The sequence below is a fragment of the Suillus discolor genome (genome assembly GCF_016758755.1).
Source record: "Suillus discolor strain FC423 chromosome Unknown F5147scaffold_13, whole genome shotgun sequence".
Classification (NCBI taxonomy): domain Eukaryota; kingdom Fungi; phylum Basidiomycota; class Agaricomycetes; order Boletales; family Suillaceae; genus Suillus; species Suillus discolor.
The window spans coordinates 563494-577553 of record NW_024541260.1 but is presented as its reverse complement, the minus strand read 5'-3'; the positions used below and the strand labels follow the sequence as shown (position 1 = coordinate 577553).

The following is a 14060-nucleotide window of genomic DNA, read 5'->3' as shown; positions in this document are numbered from 1 at the left end:
TTCGTTATCCCGACAATCTCTTTGGAATGGGCGCCCCGGCCGCAAAATCAGCCACCCCCCTTGGCTCAGCACAGCAACTAGCTGTATTTTTTACCCATTCTATGTCTTATAAATGGAGCTCTCAACCGGGGAACCCAATCTTTCTTGACATCATCCACCCATGAGTGACACACCCTCATACAACAGCTTCGGCGGCGTCTTCAGTTCAGAAAATGATGTATGGGCCAGTTTGAATTTCGAGGAGCAGCAGCAGCAAATACCAAGAGCTTCGTATCCCCTTGCTCCTGTATGTATGCTCTTGTATGCTTGTCACCTCGCTCACCACCAGAATACACAGCAAATGAGTCCGATGGATACGTATGACTATGCAGATTACGTTGGATTCCCTGGCCAGCTACAGTCCGAGTTCCATGTACCGTTCCCTTCACACTTTCCAGATGCTGCTAGGAACGGGCTTCCTCGCATTGATACGAAGGCTGCTTTGCCGCGGTTATCGATAGTATCTGATTCTTCAACGACTTCAGCAGGGTCCATGATGCCGCAGACTCCTTATTCTTGGGCAGATGCCAGTCGCCTTCACGTCCATGCACCCCTAGGAACTCCATTATCTCCTTCAAATACTCAGTATCCTACATTCTCACCTTCGGTATGTCTCGATGAACCAATCACACTAATCATTGACAATCGATACGTCAGAAGCCGAAAGGCCTATCTCCTATTCCCTCACCAATGTCACCCCATTCGCCCGCCATGGGTAGCTCTGACGAGGGGTCTTTTTTGCAGGCCTTCGACGACGACGAGGTTCGTGGCAATTGGTTTGATTGATGTGCATGTTAAAAGATGGATGAATACAGGAAGACGCGCCTCAACCAATGGAACATGTCGTAAAATGGAAGGCCATTCGCGATCAAGCGATTATCGCCACAGGCACCACCATCTACATTCCTCAGTCGATATATCAACCATATACTGAGGCAGATCGTGTCCGCTACATTGAGAAAGCTGATCTTAAGGAGCCCATCATCTTTAAGACAGCACATCCTGACCAGTGGGGCATAGCACTCGATGACGCCCTGAAAGCTAAGATGAAAGACCTTCTCGATAAAGATGACAACATGTTCGAGAACTGCGGGCCCTCTGTGTCCATCCGGCTTCAGGTATCCTAATTCTTTCCTGGCTCGACTGTTTCCTCACATTCACGCCTTTAGTGGCCCGGGTATCGTGCATGGACCAAACAGATCCCCACGATGGACTTCAAAAGTCCGAAAGGTCCTATCACCAGAGCTAAATTGGCTAAAAATATCGCCAACTGCGTGAAACGATTCATCGAAGTATGTTTCACGATCCTTGTGTATCGTCTGTAAATTGTATCTCACATTGATTCCAGGAAAAGGAAAAAGAGCGTATGGAGATGGAAGCAGATCGTAGGTGGAGGGTTGGAACACGCTACATCAGAATGGAGGACCTTATCTTGGTGTCCCTGCACCACATCTCTAAGGGCAGTTGGCAGCCTCAGCTACGTCTACGCACTCCACTAGGTGACATTCAACTCCGGCGCCTTCAACCTCAAGCCCCGCCTTCCGCATAGACCTATTCACAGAGGTAAAGAAAATTCCTCGCCAATTCCAATGCTCAGTATGCGGTGAATACTCTGGGTGCCATCTGGATGATACCATGCTCTTGCCTGTTCCGTTCGAGTCTTTGGTATTCGCTCCATTTCTGTACTTCCTTGTTGGAAATGTCCTTTTGCTCTTTGATGTGTTCTCAAAATGTGCTGGTCGTTTATGGAGTTTCACGTTTTAGATACGCTTTGCGCGAGCCTCTCATTGCCATTAGACTTATACCTTTTTAACGCCGGGCTTCCAGGGTTTCGTTCTTTACTCGCTTACCCGTGCCGTTTGCCATGTATAGCATGACATTCCGCTATAGGCTTTATTCGGTCTTTTCTTGCTGCTTTGTAACTATTCCGATAGCTATTCAAATGACTTCAAACGATAGGACAATATTAACCTTCTACATCGATGGCATATACCCTGCACAACAGGACTATACTACAAATTGCGCTTCGCCGAAGACTAAGCACTTACAATCAGTACTCAATCAATATTTCGGTACCACGTGCACGCGTATGAGTCACAAGGATATTTATGGTACGTTTCATGTACATCATGTGTCGCTGTTTTAACTTTTCAAGCGACGAGAAACATCGAATAGAAGCAAACTTATCTGCTCCGCCTCCGTCTCGAATCGCTTTTTTGCTCTGTAGTCATGGATCTAACACAGGAGGTCTGATGACCCTTCTACCATCTCAACTATTATCGATGAGGCCGCATGGTTCACATCACTCTCACCCAGTGTACACTGCCAATCATCCCTCTAACGTGCGCATTTCATCCCACCAACTCTCTAAGCCTGGCGTCTGTCTGGGTCACACCAGGTGATAAGATCATCATTCGCCAAGAATTTTGGCCAGGGTAAGGTGACACCCTGATCCCTAGCAACTGCCAACTCTGATGCAAAACCGATGCAAAACTTGCGCGCTACACTAAATCATCGCATGATGCAGTCAATGTCATGCCACATTCTGAATTTTGCACAGGGGCCAGATAGATCCATCATGATGTTGTGATGCGGCTGATCATTTGATTTGCTGATCTGAATCTACTATCATGTGAGTATCTATACACAACTGTGCCACTAGCTAGGTATATCTTCATTGACCTGCCTCTTTCCCATCCCAGACCATTCCCCACTATGAGTGACGCACCTCCATCCGACACTTTTCCAGACCTTTGCAGTCCTGATGATCACAGTCATTCCGGGCAGCAACAACAGCTGTCAAATCCCCCACAATCAGTTACTCCTGTGCGCGTTCTCCTATGCAGTTGCCTCGCTCCCATCATGCAGAAAACCGGCCACACGAATGGAAGTCACAACTTTCATGTCAGCTACTGTTCGAGTACCACGCTGTACCATTTACTGCCACTCACGAGCGTCCTTTCTATTCAGGTCATGTTGAATTCTCTGGACAGCTACAGTTCGGGTTCAATGTACCATTCTCTTCACCCAGTCAAGATGCTACTAGGAACGGGCTTCCCCGCATTGATACGAAGGCCGCTCTGCCGCGGTTATCGATAGTAACTGATTCTTCAACAACTCCAGCAGGGCCGATGATGCCGCAGACTCCTTATTCTTGGGCAGATGGTCGCCTTCATGTCCATCCACCACAAGGAACTTCATTATCTCCTTCAAATACTCAGTATCCTACATTCTCACCTTCGGTATGTCTCGATGAACCAATCACACTAATCATTGACAATCGATACGTCAGAAGCCGAAAGGCCTATCTCCTATTCCCTCACCAATGTCACCCCATTCGCCCGCCATGGGTAGCTCTGACGAGGGGTCTTTTTTGCAGGCCTTCGACGACGACGAGGTTCGTGGCAATTGGTTTGATTGATGTGCATGTTAAAAGATGGATGAATACAGGAAGACGCGCCTCAACCAATGGAACATGTCGTAAAATGGAAGGCCATTCGCGATCAAGCGATTATCGCCACAGGCACCACCATCTACATTCCTCAGTCGATATATCAACCATATACTGAGGCAGATCGTGTCCGCTACATTGAGAAAGCGGATCTTAAGGAGCCCATCATCTTTAAGACAGCACATCCTGACCAGTGGGGCATAGCACTCGATGACGCCCTGAAAGCTAAGATGAAAGACCTTCTCGATAAAGATGACAACATGTTCGAGAACTGCGGGCCCTCTGTGTCCATCCGGCTTCAGGTATCCTAATTCTTTCCTGGCTCGACTGTTTCCTCACATTCACGCCTTTAGTGGCCCGGGTATCGTGCATGGACCAGGTCGATCCCTACGATGGATTCCAAAAGTCCGAAAGGCCCTATTCCCAGAGCTAAGTTGGCTAAAAATATCGCCAACTGCGTAAAACGATTCATCGAAGTGTGTTTCACAATCCTTGTGTATCGTCTGTAAATAAATCTCACATTGATTCCAGGAGAAGGAAAAGGAACCTATGGAGATGGAGGCAGACCGTAGGTGGAGGGTTGGAACACGCTACATCAGAATGGAGGACCTTATCTTGGTATCCTTGCACCACATCTCTAAGGGCAGTTGGCAGCCTCAGCTACGTCTACGCACTGCACTAGTTGACATTCCACTCCGGCGCCTTCAACGTCAAGCCCCGCTTTCCATCGCACACTGGCACTGAAGCGCGGAATACTACCTACCAGGAGACGGTCTGGCTCACGGTTTAAAACTCGCTTAATATCTTTCTTTGCTTTTCGATGTTTCTTCAAAATGTTCTATGGAGTGTTGCACCGCTATGAAAGTACGCGATATGTGTTTTGCATGGGCCTTCTCAGGCTACTGGATTCGAGTTGATACTAATGCCTGTTCACGATTGAGCTGATTTTTTTTTTGCCTTGAATATTATTGTGTGACAATCATTCTATGTTGTACGCAATGTGTTGCCCATCATGTAATGTAGTACAGTTCATTGGTTTATACGTGAACGTCAAACGTTAAAGCATGAACTTCTGAATCCGAAAGCATGGCCCCTAAGCATCTTAATTAGTCAGATTGCGGAGTTTGAAGCCGCTGACACCTCCCGAGCAAGGAATCCATGTACACTCTCCCGCCGCACTCATGCTCGTCGCGTATGACAGCGAACTCAATTGAATGCAATTTTGCATTTAGGCTTTTCACGTGGTGCGAACACAATCACTATTATTGATTTATGCTTTTGCAACCATTAAATATTAACATAAAAGCAATAAAGTGTAGCTCACCATGATCATTGACTCGGAGTTGGTCGGCATTTCAATGCGAGACAGCGCCATCACAGCGATACAATGCTAGAGATGCACATGAACAACCAGTCACTGAGTACTGGGGAAGAAATAAGAAGAAGTGAGCTTACTGACCCCAGGCATGGTTTGGGTGGCGCGCGCCTACACATACATATCGGGTTGGGGAAGTGGGCACCTTCAGGTTGTGGGCAGCTGTCTTCCAACTCCGCTTGAAGACACAGTATCCGAGTTTTGCACTGTTCCTTCTGAATTAGGCCCCCTCGATATCTATCTTAACCAGATTTTTTTTTAAAAACGTCTGAAGTCAAGCCAGGAATGCAACTGTGAAATGCAGACAGTGCAGACGGTCTAATTGCATCGTCACGTCTTACCTTTTTGCTGTGTAGCAACGTTCCCCATCCTCTTTGATTCTAAGGCTTACCCATTCTTTTCGCCCTCCCTGGCAGATGCTTCCCAACCAACTCCGATAGTCATGGATACTATTGAAATGACCTATCGTAACCTCTTATCGTGTATATCCCCCAAGGCTCAGAACTGCGTGTAAATTGCGTGGTTCGCGTTGTCAGGTTGTAGTCTGCCAGCTAATGCACATACTCACATCGCACCGGGCCCTCCACGCCGGCCAAATTCATTTAGGTATGAAACTAGACAGTGTACTGCCATCTGATACATTGACCTATACAAACCTTTCTTAGAGATATCACCTTCCCCGGGCCGCTTCCCCGCCCAGTTCCTCGAGAAATTGAACGGAGTGCGACCCGTTTTCTTGGTCGAACGAGTATCACGTACAAAATCACCTCCGCAACATCAATACTCTCTGCTTATTAATCTGGAATTCAAGTGGTACTTGTCCGACTCCGATGGTTCACCTACTAGGGATACTAACCCCAGCCTAGCGGTTTGATTATACCATTTATAGTTTCATGTCCGTTGTGGAGCTAAAAGGCAGGGCCCCTATTCACCATTATAATTAACCTGTACGCCAAATGTGCACCAACATGTCACCATTATCTTATGGACCCTGTTCCGGAATTTGTGTCACTCGGCGGAATAACCACGGCACACTGCCTTCCTGCCAAGTCACGTATGCAGGAAACCTGAAATCTTGTGCCGGCGATCGGAGATATCATGCCAGAATAAGACTGGAGTTCCAGCAAAGAGTTTTATCCTGCCGTGGGGGCTTTCGCGCCAGTGGAGGGGGTGAAGCTAACGTTAAATTACACTCGTAAGTGAAAAAAAATTATATTTCATGTATTTACGATCTGAGCTAATTGATATCTAGAGTCATCTACAAAGGCAGACCTGGGATTACTGTGCTACCCAAGTTTTTAAGTTCAGCCTCAAGGGTGTCACTTCGGGTCGCCGGTTTACCCGACATTCCATAAGCTGTGAAAGTTTTTACAGCAACTTGAAGCTTATGGTCTCCCAAGGAGACCGACTATTTGTTGTGCGCTAGATCTGGAGTATTCAATCAATTAGGTCGGTACAAAAGTTGACCGACGAGATTCATAAGAAATCGTAGAAGTGACCATCAGACGTACAGTATTCATCATTCATGTCCTTCAACAACGCCAATGCCTTTTCTTTCGACAAGCTTGCCACCCCTGAAGTACCCAGGTCGTTGAACGGCGGGACGATTTGGCTGGCTTCGCCGGACAATCGTACATTGGCTGGTAATGTCAGTTACCTCTTTTTCTTCTTGAAATGTCAAATCTTCGAACCAACTATCCTCGAAGTCACCACGCTCTGCAGGATTTCTGGAACAATCTCCGCGGCCTACTTCGGAGCTTTTGTTGGATTGGGATACCCTTTCAACCCTCATGACTTTCGACGGTTGCGTCCCACTACCGAAGTGTGATTGTGAAGTGCAGCAGCTGCATGTTTCCGGCATCACAGATGGTGTGTACGGAGACTATATGAATGATCTCAATGAGACCAGCCAGTTGCCTCCATTGGAGAGCCGGGTATGGTTTTTTGTCTTGTTTGATTCAGCGAGCTCTGATCGAAATTGCACAAGGATACTGTGGAAAGTAGTCTCAATAAACGTGTCGACGATTCGGAACAGGATCTCCAGCTTGCCATAGTTCCGCTTGAAACCGCTACTTGTGCTTGTGTTCCTCAAAGATTGTATCAGCCGCGAGGAGAAACTGAGCGAGAGAAATACGTGCAAGCAGCGATTTTATCTTCGCCTATCCTCTTCTATGCAGAGAAGCCACATGAGCTGGGTATAGCCTTGGAAGAGATTCTCAAAAATTCGAGATGTCTCAGCGATAGGGATGACCTGGTGTTCGAAGGGGGCGGCCGATCTATCTCAGTGAGATTAGAGGTCTGTCAAGAACATGGCGATCTGGACCTTATGAACTAATTGCTTGAATGACAGTGGCCTGGTTATCCTCCCTGGAGTTATCAGCTCCCTACCAGAGATTGTCGCAAGACACCAGGCCCCATCACTAAAGCAAAACTTGCAAAGAAACTTGCAACCTGCATACGCAAATTTATTCAGGTGACACTATACGTTTGTCTCCAATCATTTCTTTTGACGATTTTTCCCCCCAGAAAATGGCGAATCACCGCATGGAGGCCGACTCTGATCCTATGTGGAGGATTAGTCCCCGTCACATAAAATTTGAAGATCTCATACTCATCAGTCTAAATCATGTGTCGCAAGGAAGTTGGCAGCCTGAGTTACAACTTCGGCGACAGATGCGGGGTGCATCCAGCAGAGCTTGACAATCCTGAGGCTCGTTTCATTTTGGGGTGGGAGACGGTGTCTAATTCAAATTTCTCAGGCTCACTTGGAGAGTTCACTTCCCTCGCTGCCGAGAGTTCGATTTCTTATCTCTTGCGCAATCTCATATGCTTCCGTCACACCGGACCAATATTTCTTTCCAACTTTGCCAACGGCGGCCACTACTCGCGTGCAGATTCATTCTATTGCAAGCCATTACACTTTCCTCTTCCTCCGTATTCAATGTTGTGCATCATGCTTTCCGTGTCTTGCTTTCGTAGCTATCCATCGGATCATACCCGAATTCTTATTCTGCAATTCTGAACTTGTTCTTGAAAGAGGATCTTCGGTTTCAATGAAAGTCAAACCCCAAAATATGTAATTAATATCCTTATCGCCCAATTTTCGAGCCCCGAGTAACCTCCGAGTACTTCAGCGTTCTTCTAAAGTTCTACGCCGTTGTACTTTCCTTTCAAGACTAAAACTTTGCACAACAGAAAGGAACGCACCCTTTTGGTCATTAGCTTGTTGTTCGTCACGTGCTGTACTACGCGGACGACAAGGTTGCTCATTTTTTTATTTCTCACTGGACAAGGAATCGAATGTTGTATGTATGACAAGGGCCACTGAATTGACAGACACTTGTACATGTCATGATTAACCTGCGACAGAAACGCTCATATAGCTGGGGATATCTCAGCAAGTTTATATCCCAAGCGTTCCCAAGTCTCAATCATCGAGGCTCTGTCTACTACCAGAGAGCCGTCTCTCTTGCTGTATTATTTGCCATTGTATCAGTTATATTCCATCGTTGCCCATCATGAATCGCGGAACGGTCGCCATCGCTGTTGTGCAACACCAAGTGATGATCATACAACTCGTACAAGGCACGTACCCACTGAAACTGCTCAAGAACAAATTTCTTAAAAATTCCCTACACAGCCGCATCGGGCCACTCTCACCGTCGTAGCGACCGATGGTTAGATGTGTACACTTATACGCCTTTTGGCGATCACCTGTTCCTAGCTTCATCTGTCCCTCAGGCGCGCATCGCCCCCTCAGATCTCCTTACCGTCTTCCCGTTTCGCACTACCACCACGGATATGATTGAACTGCCTGCACAGGAATATCAGGAGTTCCTGCAGTTCAAAGCCAAACATCAGAAGGAACAGGAGAATTTGTGGCGTGCTTGGAAAGCCAAGTTGCGCTGAATATGGTCCGTTCTATGGAAGACGTCGATTTATTTTGCGTGCTGTGGTCAGCTGAGCAAGACTACACGGAATTACTTGTATTTTTAACACTTTATCATCTCCCCGTCCCGAATTGTAGCTAGAACTAGATACCACCTCACATTATGATACACACTGTCACACTGTAGCCTTAGTACCTGGATGCAAAATTGTAACTTGGTAGAATTTTAAAACTTCTCGTTTATTCCGCGGTATACAACAGATTACTAGTAGAAAAAATAAGAGAAAGCAAGAACACAGAAATGGTCTAGTAGCATACGGAAATAAAAATATCGATAAGTCGACCGCAAACCAAGAACTACATTGGTCTGCAACTAAGCAGCGGCGGTAGCATCTGGGTCCCTAAATACCTATGGGCGCAAAGGGTCAGCGATGATCAATGAAAGAAGCAGTGGGCGCACTTTTAAACTCCATATATCTCCCACTTTGTCTCTGTCTTCAGAGTCTATGACTTCATTCTCCTCCTGGTCTAACTGGCCGCCGGGAGAAGTCTGTAGCTTCAGTCCCTGCTCATTGGCAAGATGCAGTAGACATATGAAGCAGAAGCTCGTGCTGATCTCTTCCATCTTGTCCTTCGGATACGATTTCTGTAGTCCAGAAATCACGGAGCTGAAAACTCTATGTTCTTCGGGGTTAGTAAGAGATATATCATCAACATCCTGGAAGCAAGTGAGCAGAGAAGAAGGGGTAATTCAAAAGAGACAAACCATATCGTCGTCTTCTTCACCCTCCTTCGGCTTCCCAACCTTGATATCCAAGCCTTTCCAAATATTCTCTTTCAGTTTCCTCACATCTACCCGTTTGGCACGCTTGGCATAATTGACAAATTCTGGTCGAACCCGTCGCGTCTGACCTTGCGTGGCAGCCAAGAGATCCTGCTCTCCAGCATCCTGCAGCGCTGCACCGTCGCCATCAAAACCATCATCGAAGCCCGGGCCGTCATCGTAGTCATTGTCGAAGAACTGGGTATTGAATGGTATATTTAGTCCATCACCGGCTTGCGGAGCAATGAGTTTAAAACATATAAAGCGTGAATACAAATATTCTTACTTTCATCATTTTCAGCTGCAGCACGTTCTGCAGCTTGGTTTGCCGCAGCCTGTGCCCAAAATTGCTCGTCGACCTCTCCGTCGCCGTTCTCATTAAACCTGACAGGTTGCCCACGCATCTTCAACTGGAAGTGTACAGATGTCAATTCAAGTCGTCACAAAAATGATTGCGCTTACCGAGAATTTTGGCTTTAGGAAAAGAGTAACGAGTTGCCTGCTTGAGAAGTGCATGTCGTCAGGAAGAGTATGTTCATCACGCTTCTCCTCCTTCGCTTTGCGGCCGCCCCGACCCTTTTTCCCAGTCTTTGAACCTCCGTAGCTGGGCAAAGTAATGCCAGCCCCCCGCGTGACTTTCGCAAACATTTCGTTTGCAATCGTCTTGATGTCTTTCTCAGCGGGCGTCAGGAAGTCGATCTTGAATGCTTCCTTCTTTTCCCGCCGGGGTTTGGGAGCATCAGCCTCTGCTGTAGCGCAACATCAGTGATATAGCATATCCGACTGAGCTGAAGGACTCACGTTTCCGAATGACTTTCCTCAACTTCCAGTGTTCAGGACCCGCCCAGTTTTTCATGAGGTTCTTATCAAAGTAACCCATCATGGCGTTTTCTCCATCCGCGTCTGTAATGGCTATCACACGATCTGGCTTGTTTGGCGCATGTCGTGGGTCGAAAGGGACGAGTGCGCCTCCTGGTCGTACCGCATGTTGTTGATCACCTTCGGCGCCGACGGACCCATTGTCACCGCCCCCATAGTCGCCCCCTCCAAAAGCATCCCCACCATCATAATCATCATCAACAGCTTGGTCGCCCTGGAAGAAATCTTGGCCATCACGATCGCCATCCACATCCATGGGTGCATCATTTGCGCCGTAGTCTCCGAAGCCCGGATCATCTTCATCTTCATCGCCAGCTTGATTGTGAACTGTATCATCACGGTAAAGAGAGTCGTCAAATGTGTGATTGCTGTCTTTGGCGAATGAGAAGTCGGCCAGTGAATGCGAGATCGCCTTGTCGTCAAGGACATCTAAGTCAGGAAAAAATTGACCTGATACAAGGGTGAGTATTTTATCATCCAAGAGGACTTTTGCAACATACTTCGTAGGTAACTTATGTCCACATGTTCTTCCCGCTCCTCCTCATCTTCTTCATCCTCCGCCACTCGGCCCATGGAATCACTCGCGTCAAAGACGACGCGCATGCCACCATCACTTCCAACCCCCAAACTAAGGTGGTTCATGAGCAGGCCCTGTGCACCGCCCTCATCGAAATCTTCGCAAGTTTTGCGGAAAAGGGGGTCAATGCCGAGGTCAAGTTCCAGCTTCTTGCTGTGAAGCTGTGAGGCGTCTTTAGCGAGCGTCGAGTCGGGTCGGTGCGATTTTTTCTTTTTCTTCGCCTGCGTCGCGTCTTGACTATCAGGATTGTCCGACAGCGCGACATCGTCTTCTGCGCCGACCATGCCTTCGTTGGCCAGGTTGCTGAGCAGCTTGCCTGTTTCTGTGCCAACAGAGTCGACGCGACTGGTCCAAATTTTGACGCAGCCATCAAGGGTACATGAAGCGCGCTGGAAGTTGATGGAGTTGTCGATATTATTTCGGAGTAGCGACATATCATGGAAGTAATCGATCAGCGCGAAGTTCCATGAGTTCGCAGCGTTGATTTTCTGGCGATCATTATGATAAGTAGCAAGATCTAGATTATACACTAATACTACACGCACGTTGTCTGTCGCCATTTTCATCCATTCCTCAAAGTTGGAGCTCATGACGTCTAGGGGTACGTTAATGACAGGAGGCGGGGCCACAGAGTTGAGCTGCTGTTGCTTCAACTTCGCCTGCGCAGCCTTGGAAGATTCTGCCTGATCTTGACGCTCTGTCGAAGGCCCAGCTTCCGCGTTTTCTATGACGGCTAGTTTATTGCTCTTCCTCCGCCTACGCTTCTCAGCCGCGTCGTCATTGACGTTGACCGCCCTTAGTGGAAGGCGTCCAGTGTCAGAGTGTGCTTCACTCTCACCTCCGTACATGTCGCTGATCCGTTTCTTGCTGCCCTGTCGAAGTGTCGGTCTTGGTGTATCTGGTTCAGTGTCGCCGCCTGAGTCCGAGTCATGATGATCTGTATCTGCAATCCTGGCACGCCTGGTATTCATTTTCCGTTGAGTTTTGTGTCGATCGTCCTTGACGCTGTCGTAGATGAGCTCGCTGTTACCGTTTGATTACTGTCGATTGGTCGCGTAACGCGTTCAGCGCTGCAGCGTTCAACAAAAGATTCTCAAAGCACGTGACACGTGTTAACGTCGCCGTTCTAGCATCTTACATAAGCTACCCTTTCCTCGGGTTCTATCTTAGTACATCCTATTCATATAGTACATACTTAGCTAACTGTTACTGCATTGCAGATTCTTAGATTCTATGTCTGTCTGCGACAAATTCGATGCTCAAGTTGCCGATTTGTATCTGTAGGGACTCAAAAGTATTTGTAATCACCGTTGAATTTCATCACGTGTTTTGTGACGCCATTGAACCATGCCGTATGCGCATGCGCAAGGTAATATAGTCAAACCACTTGACTTGTCACTTGCCTACCTACTTTGCGTCTCTCATAAGTCTTGCAATATTGCTTCACATCTACTGTACATCATGATATTTGGAGACTTGTCTGCTTATGTATTCATCGACGACCAGGAGCTCCCGGAGTATGCTGTTGTTGCTTCCAGCACACCAACGGAGAACAGAATAACCTGCTGGATCGCGTCGGAAGAGGGCAAGGTGAGTTATGCATCATATATACTGGCAAAAGCCTTACATGCCTCTACGAGAAATTTGGAGTCAGATGGATGAATGCAGCTGAGCAGCCCTGGGGCATCCGAGCAGCTGTCTCCATTGACGGTGTTCGCTGTGTTGGACAAGCTGTGCGCCCAGGCTGGGTCGGCACAAAGGAACGCATGTACTTGAGCAATGACTCAGTCACCAGAGATTTTATGTTTTCAAACATTCAGCTTACTGGTCAGTATGCAAAAGGAGTATAGGTCCTCCTCGTAACACTAAACTTCAGACGATGACTCCATGCTTAATGATCAAAAATCGAAGGACATAGGTCAAATTGTGTTGAGGGTAGAAACGGGGGAGTATAAGACGAAGCCGGTAATTAAACATGGTAAATTGAAAAATCACACCCTCCGTGTGCAAGAAGGCAAGGTGCATGAACGGTGTAAGAAGGCATGTGCTCATCGTGTCATGTGCGTAGAATTTCACCCCATGTCTCACTTTTGATAACATCATCTGTTAAGCTTCGCAGAAGAAGTTCCCCGACAAGTGCATTATCGACCAGGTCGTTCCATCGTGTTCAAACCGGATGACCGTCCTACGACTGTATTTGTGTTTAAATACACGCGCTTGGGTAGGCCATATTATTTTTACGCATATATGCCACTCACACCCATTTTGAACCTCAGACATCTTGCAGGCAATGGACATAGCGCCATCGACACCGAATAATAACTCAAGCAAGGAAGAGGCAAATGATTATGGCGATGACATCGAAATCATCGACGGACCTTATGTGCCTTCAAGTTTGCCATTGCCCCCAAAGGACGTGAAGCCCCGAATTCAACATCTTGAGGTAAACTCTAGCCTCGGCGACATTTTCAGGACCCTCACCTCATTCTTTACTCGCAGATGGAGCTCCAGCGTTTACGTGCCCAGTTGGCCTCGATATCTGAGGACCAGAAGCCCTCGCGCGTTAAGTTGGAATGCGGGGTCTCACGACGGCAGAAACCCGCTATAGAGATCCTCGATTTGACTAAGGATTAGGTTCCGTCTGTCCTCGCTGGGGTTCCCACTTGATCGCTCTGAGGTAAGCATCACAGAGATCATATGTAATGCACATACAATTCAACTCCTAGAAACTCAACGTTTTACAAAACAGGGCATACCGTATATGTTCTTTCTGTATAGTTCGAACTCACTTACACCATCATTATGGACACACATAATAGTACTTACATCGGAACAAGGTTTATTTTTTAATTTCAATTTAGGCCATCGTAACTGGTTCTGGCTTTATGCTCGTCGCTCATAATAATAATTTGTTGTACACTCATGGTTAATGCGCTTTTCTCTAGGACCCTCTCCGTTTGAAACTCCTTGAGTGCTCTCACATTTTACTTTGACGAATATACTAAGCATACTTCGATGTTGGGGAAT

The 14060-nt window shown here is 47.2% G+C and overlaps 7 protein-coding genes across 7 annotated transcripts; 6 read left to right on the top strand and 1 right to left on the bottom strand.

Annotated features, from left to right (window-relative positions):
- The first annotated feature begins 45 nt into the window (after positions 1-45).
- On the top strand, positions 46-2012 carry F5147DRAFT_64536 (uncharacterized protein). The gene is made up of 6 exons (XM_041433152.1): positions 46-286; positions 338-646; positions 700-801; positions 855-1157; positions 1209-1331; positions 1388-2012. The coding sequence occupies exons 1-6, from the start codon at positions 161-163 to the stop codon at positions 1586-1588; spliced, it is 1164 nt and encodes a 387-aa protein (XP_041295727.1). The 5' UTR covers positions 46-160; the 3' UTR covers positions 1589-2012.
- Positions 2013-3507: 1495 nt separating this feature from the next.
- On the top strand, positions 3508-4234 carry F5147DRAFT_571830 (uncharacterized protein; the record flags this gene model as incomplete). The annotated part of the gene is made up of 3 exons (XM_041431059.1): positions 3508-3792; positions 3844-3966; positions 4022-4234. The coding sequence occupies 3 exons, from the start codon at positions 3508-3510 to the stop codon at positions 4232-4234; spliced, it is 621 nt and encodes a 206-aa protein (XP_041295726.1).
- Positions 4235-6390: 2156 nt separating this feature from the next.
- F5147DRAFT_790523 (uncharacterized protein) lies at positions 6391-7200 on the top strand (the record flags this gene model as incomplete). The annotated part of the gene is made up of 3 exons (XM_041443042.1): positions 6391-6513; positions 6572-6799; positions 6853-7200. 3 exons carry the CDS (start codon positions 6391-6393, stop codon positions 7198-7200), a joined length of 699 nt encoding a protein of 232 aa, XP_041295725.1.
- Positions 7201-7293: 93 nt separating this feature from the next.
- Positions 7294-7825, top strand: F5147DRAFT_683034 (uncharacterized protein). Its single transcript, XM_041436514.1, has one exon. The coding sequence runs from the start codon at positions 7395-7397 to the stop codon at positions 7563-7565; it is 171 nt and encodes a 56-aa protein (XP_041295724.1). The 5' UTR covers positions 7294-7394; the 3' UTR covers positions 7566-7825.
- A 196-nt stretch (positions 7826-8021) lies between these two features.
- On the top strand, positions 8022-8957 carry F5147DRAFT_608754 (uncharacterized protein). Its single transcript, XM_041432392.1, has 2 exons — positions 8022-8450; positions 8506-8957. The coding sequence occupies exons 1-2, from the start codon at positions 8384-8386 to the stop codon at positions 8772-8774; spliced, it is 336 nt and encodes a 111-aa protein (XP_041295723.1). The 5' UTR covers positions 8022-8383; the 3' UTR covers positions 8775-8957.
- Positions 8958-12112, bottom strand: F5147DRAFT_683031 (condensin complex subunit 2/barren). Its single transcript, XM_041436513.1, has 8 exons — positions 11579-12112; positions 10957-11521; positions 10379-10906; positions 10040-10326; positions 9864-9987; positions 9521-9810; positions 9215-9472; positions 8958-9163 (listed from the first exon to the last, which is right to left on the bottom strand). The coding sequence occupies exons 1-8, from the start codon at positions 12002-12004 to the stop codon at positions 9128-9130; spliced, it is 2514 nt and encodes an 837-aa protein (XP_041295722.1). The 5' UTR covers positions 12005-12112; the 3' UTR covers positions 8958-9127.
- Positions 12113-12409: 297 nt separating this feature from the next.
- F5147DRAFT_683025 (uncharacterized protein) lies at positions 12410-13987 on the top strand. Its single transcript, XM_041436512.1, has 7 exons — positions 12410-12623; positions 12674-12860; positions 12910-13093; positions 13145-13254; positions 13310-13476; positions 13533-13710; positions 13783-13987. The coding sequence occupies exons 1-6, from the start codon at positions 12495-12497 to the stop codon at positions 13665-13667; spliced, it is 912 nt and encodes a 303-aa protein (XP_041295721.1). The 5' UTR covers positions 12410-12494; the 3' UTR covers positions 13668-13710; positions 13783-13987.
- The last annotated feature ends 73 nt before the right edge of the window (positions 13988-14060 follow it).

Coding starts and splice junctions, on each gene's coding strand:
- F5147DRAFT_64536 (XM_041433152.1), top strand. CDS start 161: ATGAGTGACACACCCTCATACAACAGCTTCGGCGGCGTCTTCAGTTCA. Junction 802..854: donor AGGCCTTCGACGACGACGAG/GTTCGTGGCAAT, acceptor GGATGAATACAG/GAAGACGCGCCTCAACCAAT. Junction 1,158..1,208: donor CTGTGTCCATCCGGCTTCAG/GTATCCTAATTC, acceptor TCACGCCTTTAG/TGGCCCGGGTATCGTGCATG.
- F5147DRAFT_683034 (XM_041436514.1), top strand. CDS start 7,395: ATGGCGAATCACCGCATGGAGGCCGACTCTGATCCTATGTGGAGGATT.
- F5147DRAFT_608754 (XM_041432392.1), top strand. CDS start 8,384: ATGAATCGCGGAACGGTCGCCATCGCTGTTGTGCAACACCAAGTGATG. Junction 8,451..8,505: donor GATCATACAACTCGTACAAG/GCACGTACCCAC, acceptor TTCCCTACACAG/CCGCATCGGGCCACTCTCAC.
- F5147DRAFT_683031 (XM_041436513.1), bottom strand. CDS start 12,004: ATGAATACCAGGCGTGCCAGGATTGCAGATACAGATCATCATGACTCG. Junction 9,988..10,039: donor TCCTAAAGCCAAAATTCTCG/GTAAGCGCAATC, acceptor GTACACTTCCAG/TTGAAGATGCGTGGGCAACC. Junction 9,811..9,863: donor TGCAGCTGAAAATGATGAAA/GTAAGAATATTT, acceptor TTGCTCCGCAAG/CCGGTGATGGACTAAATATA.
- F5147DRAFT_683025 (XM_041436512.1), top strand. CDS start 12,495: ATGATATTTGGAGACTTGTCTGCTTATGTATTCATCGACGACCAGGAG. Junction 12,624..12,673: donor TCGCGTCGGAAGAGGGCAAG/GTGAGTTATGCA, acceptor TGCCTCTACGAG/AAATTTGGAGTCAGATGGAT. Junction 13,094..13,144: donor GCATGTGCTCATCGTGTCAT/GTGCGTAGAATT, acceptor TCATCTGTTAAG/CTTCGCAGAAGAAGTTCCCC.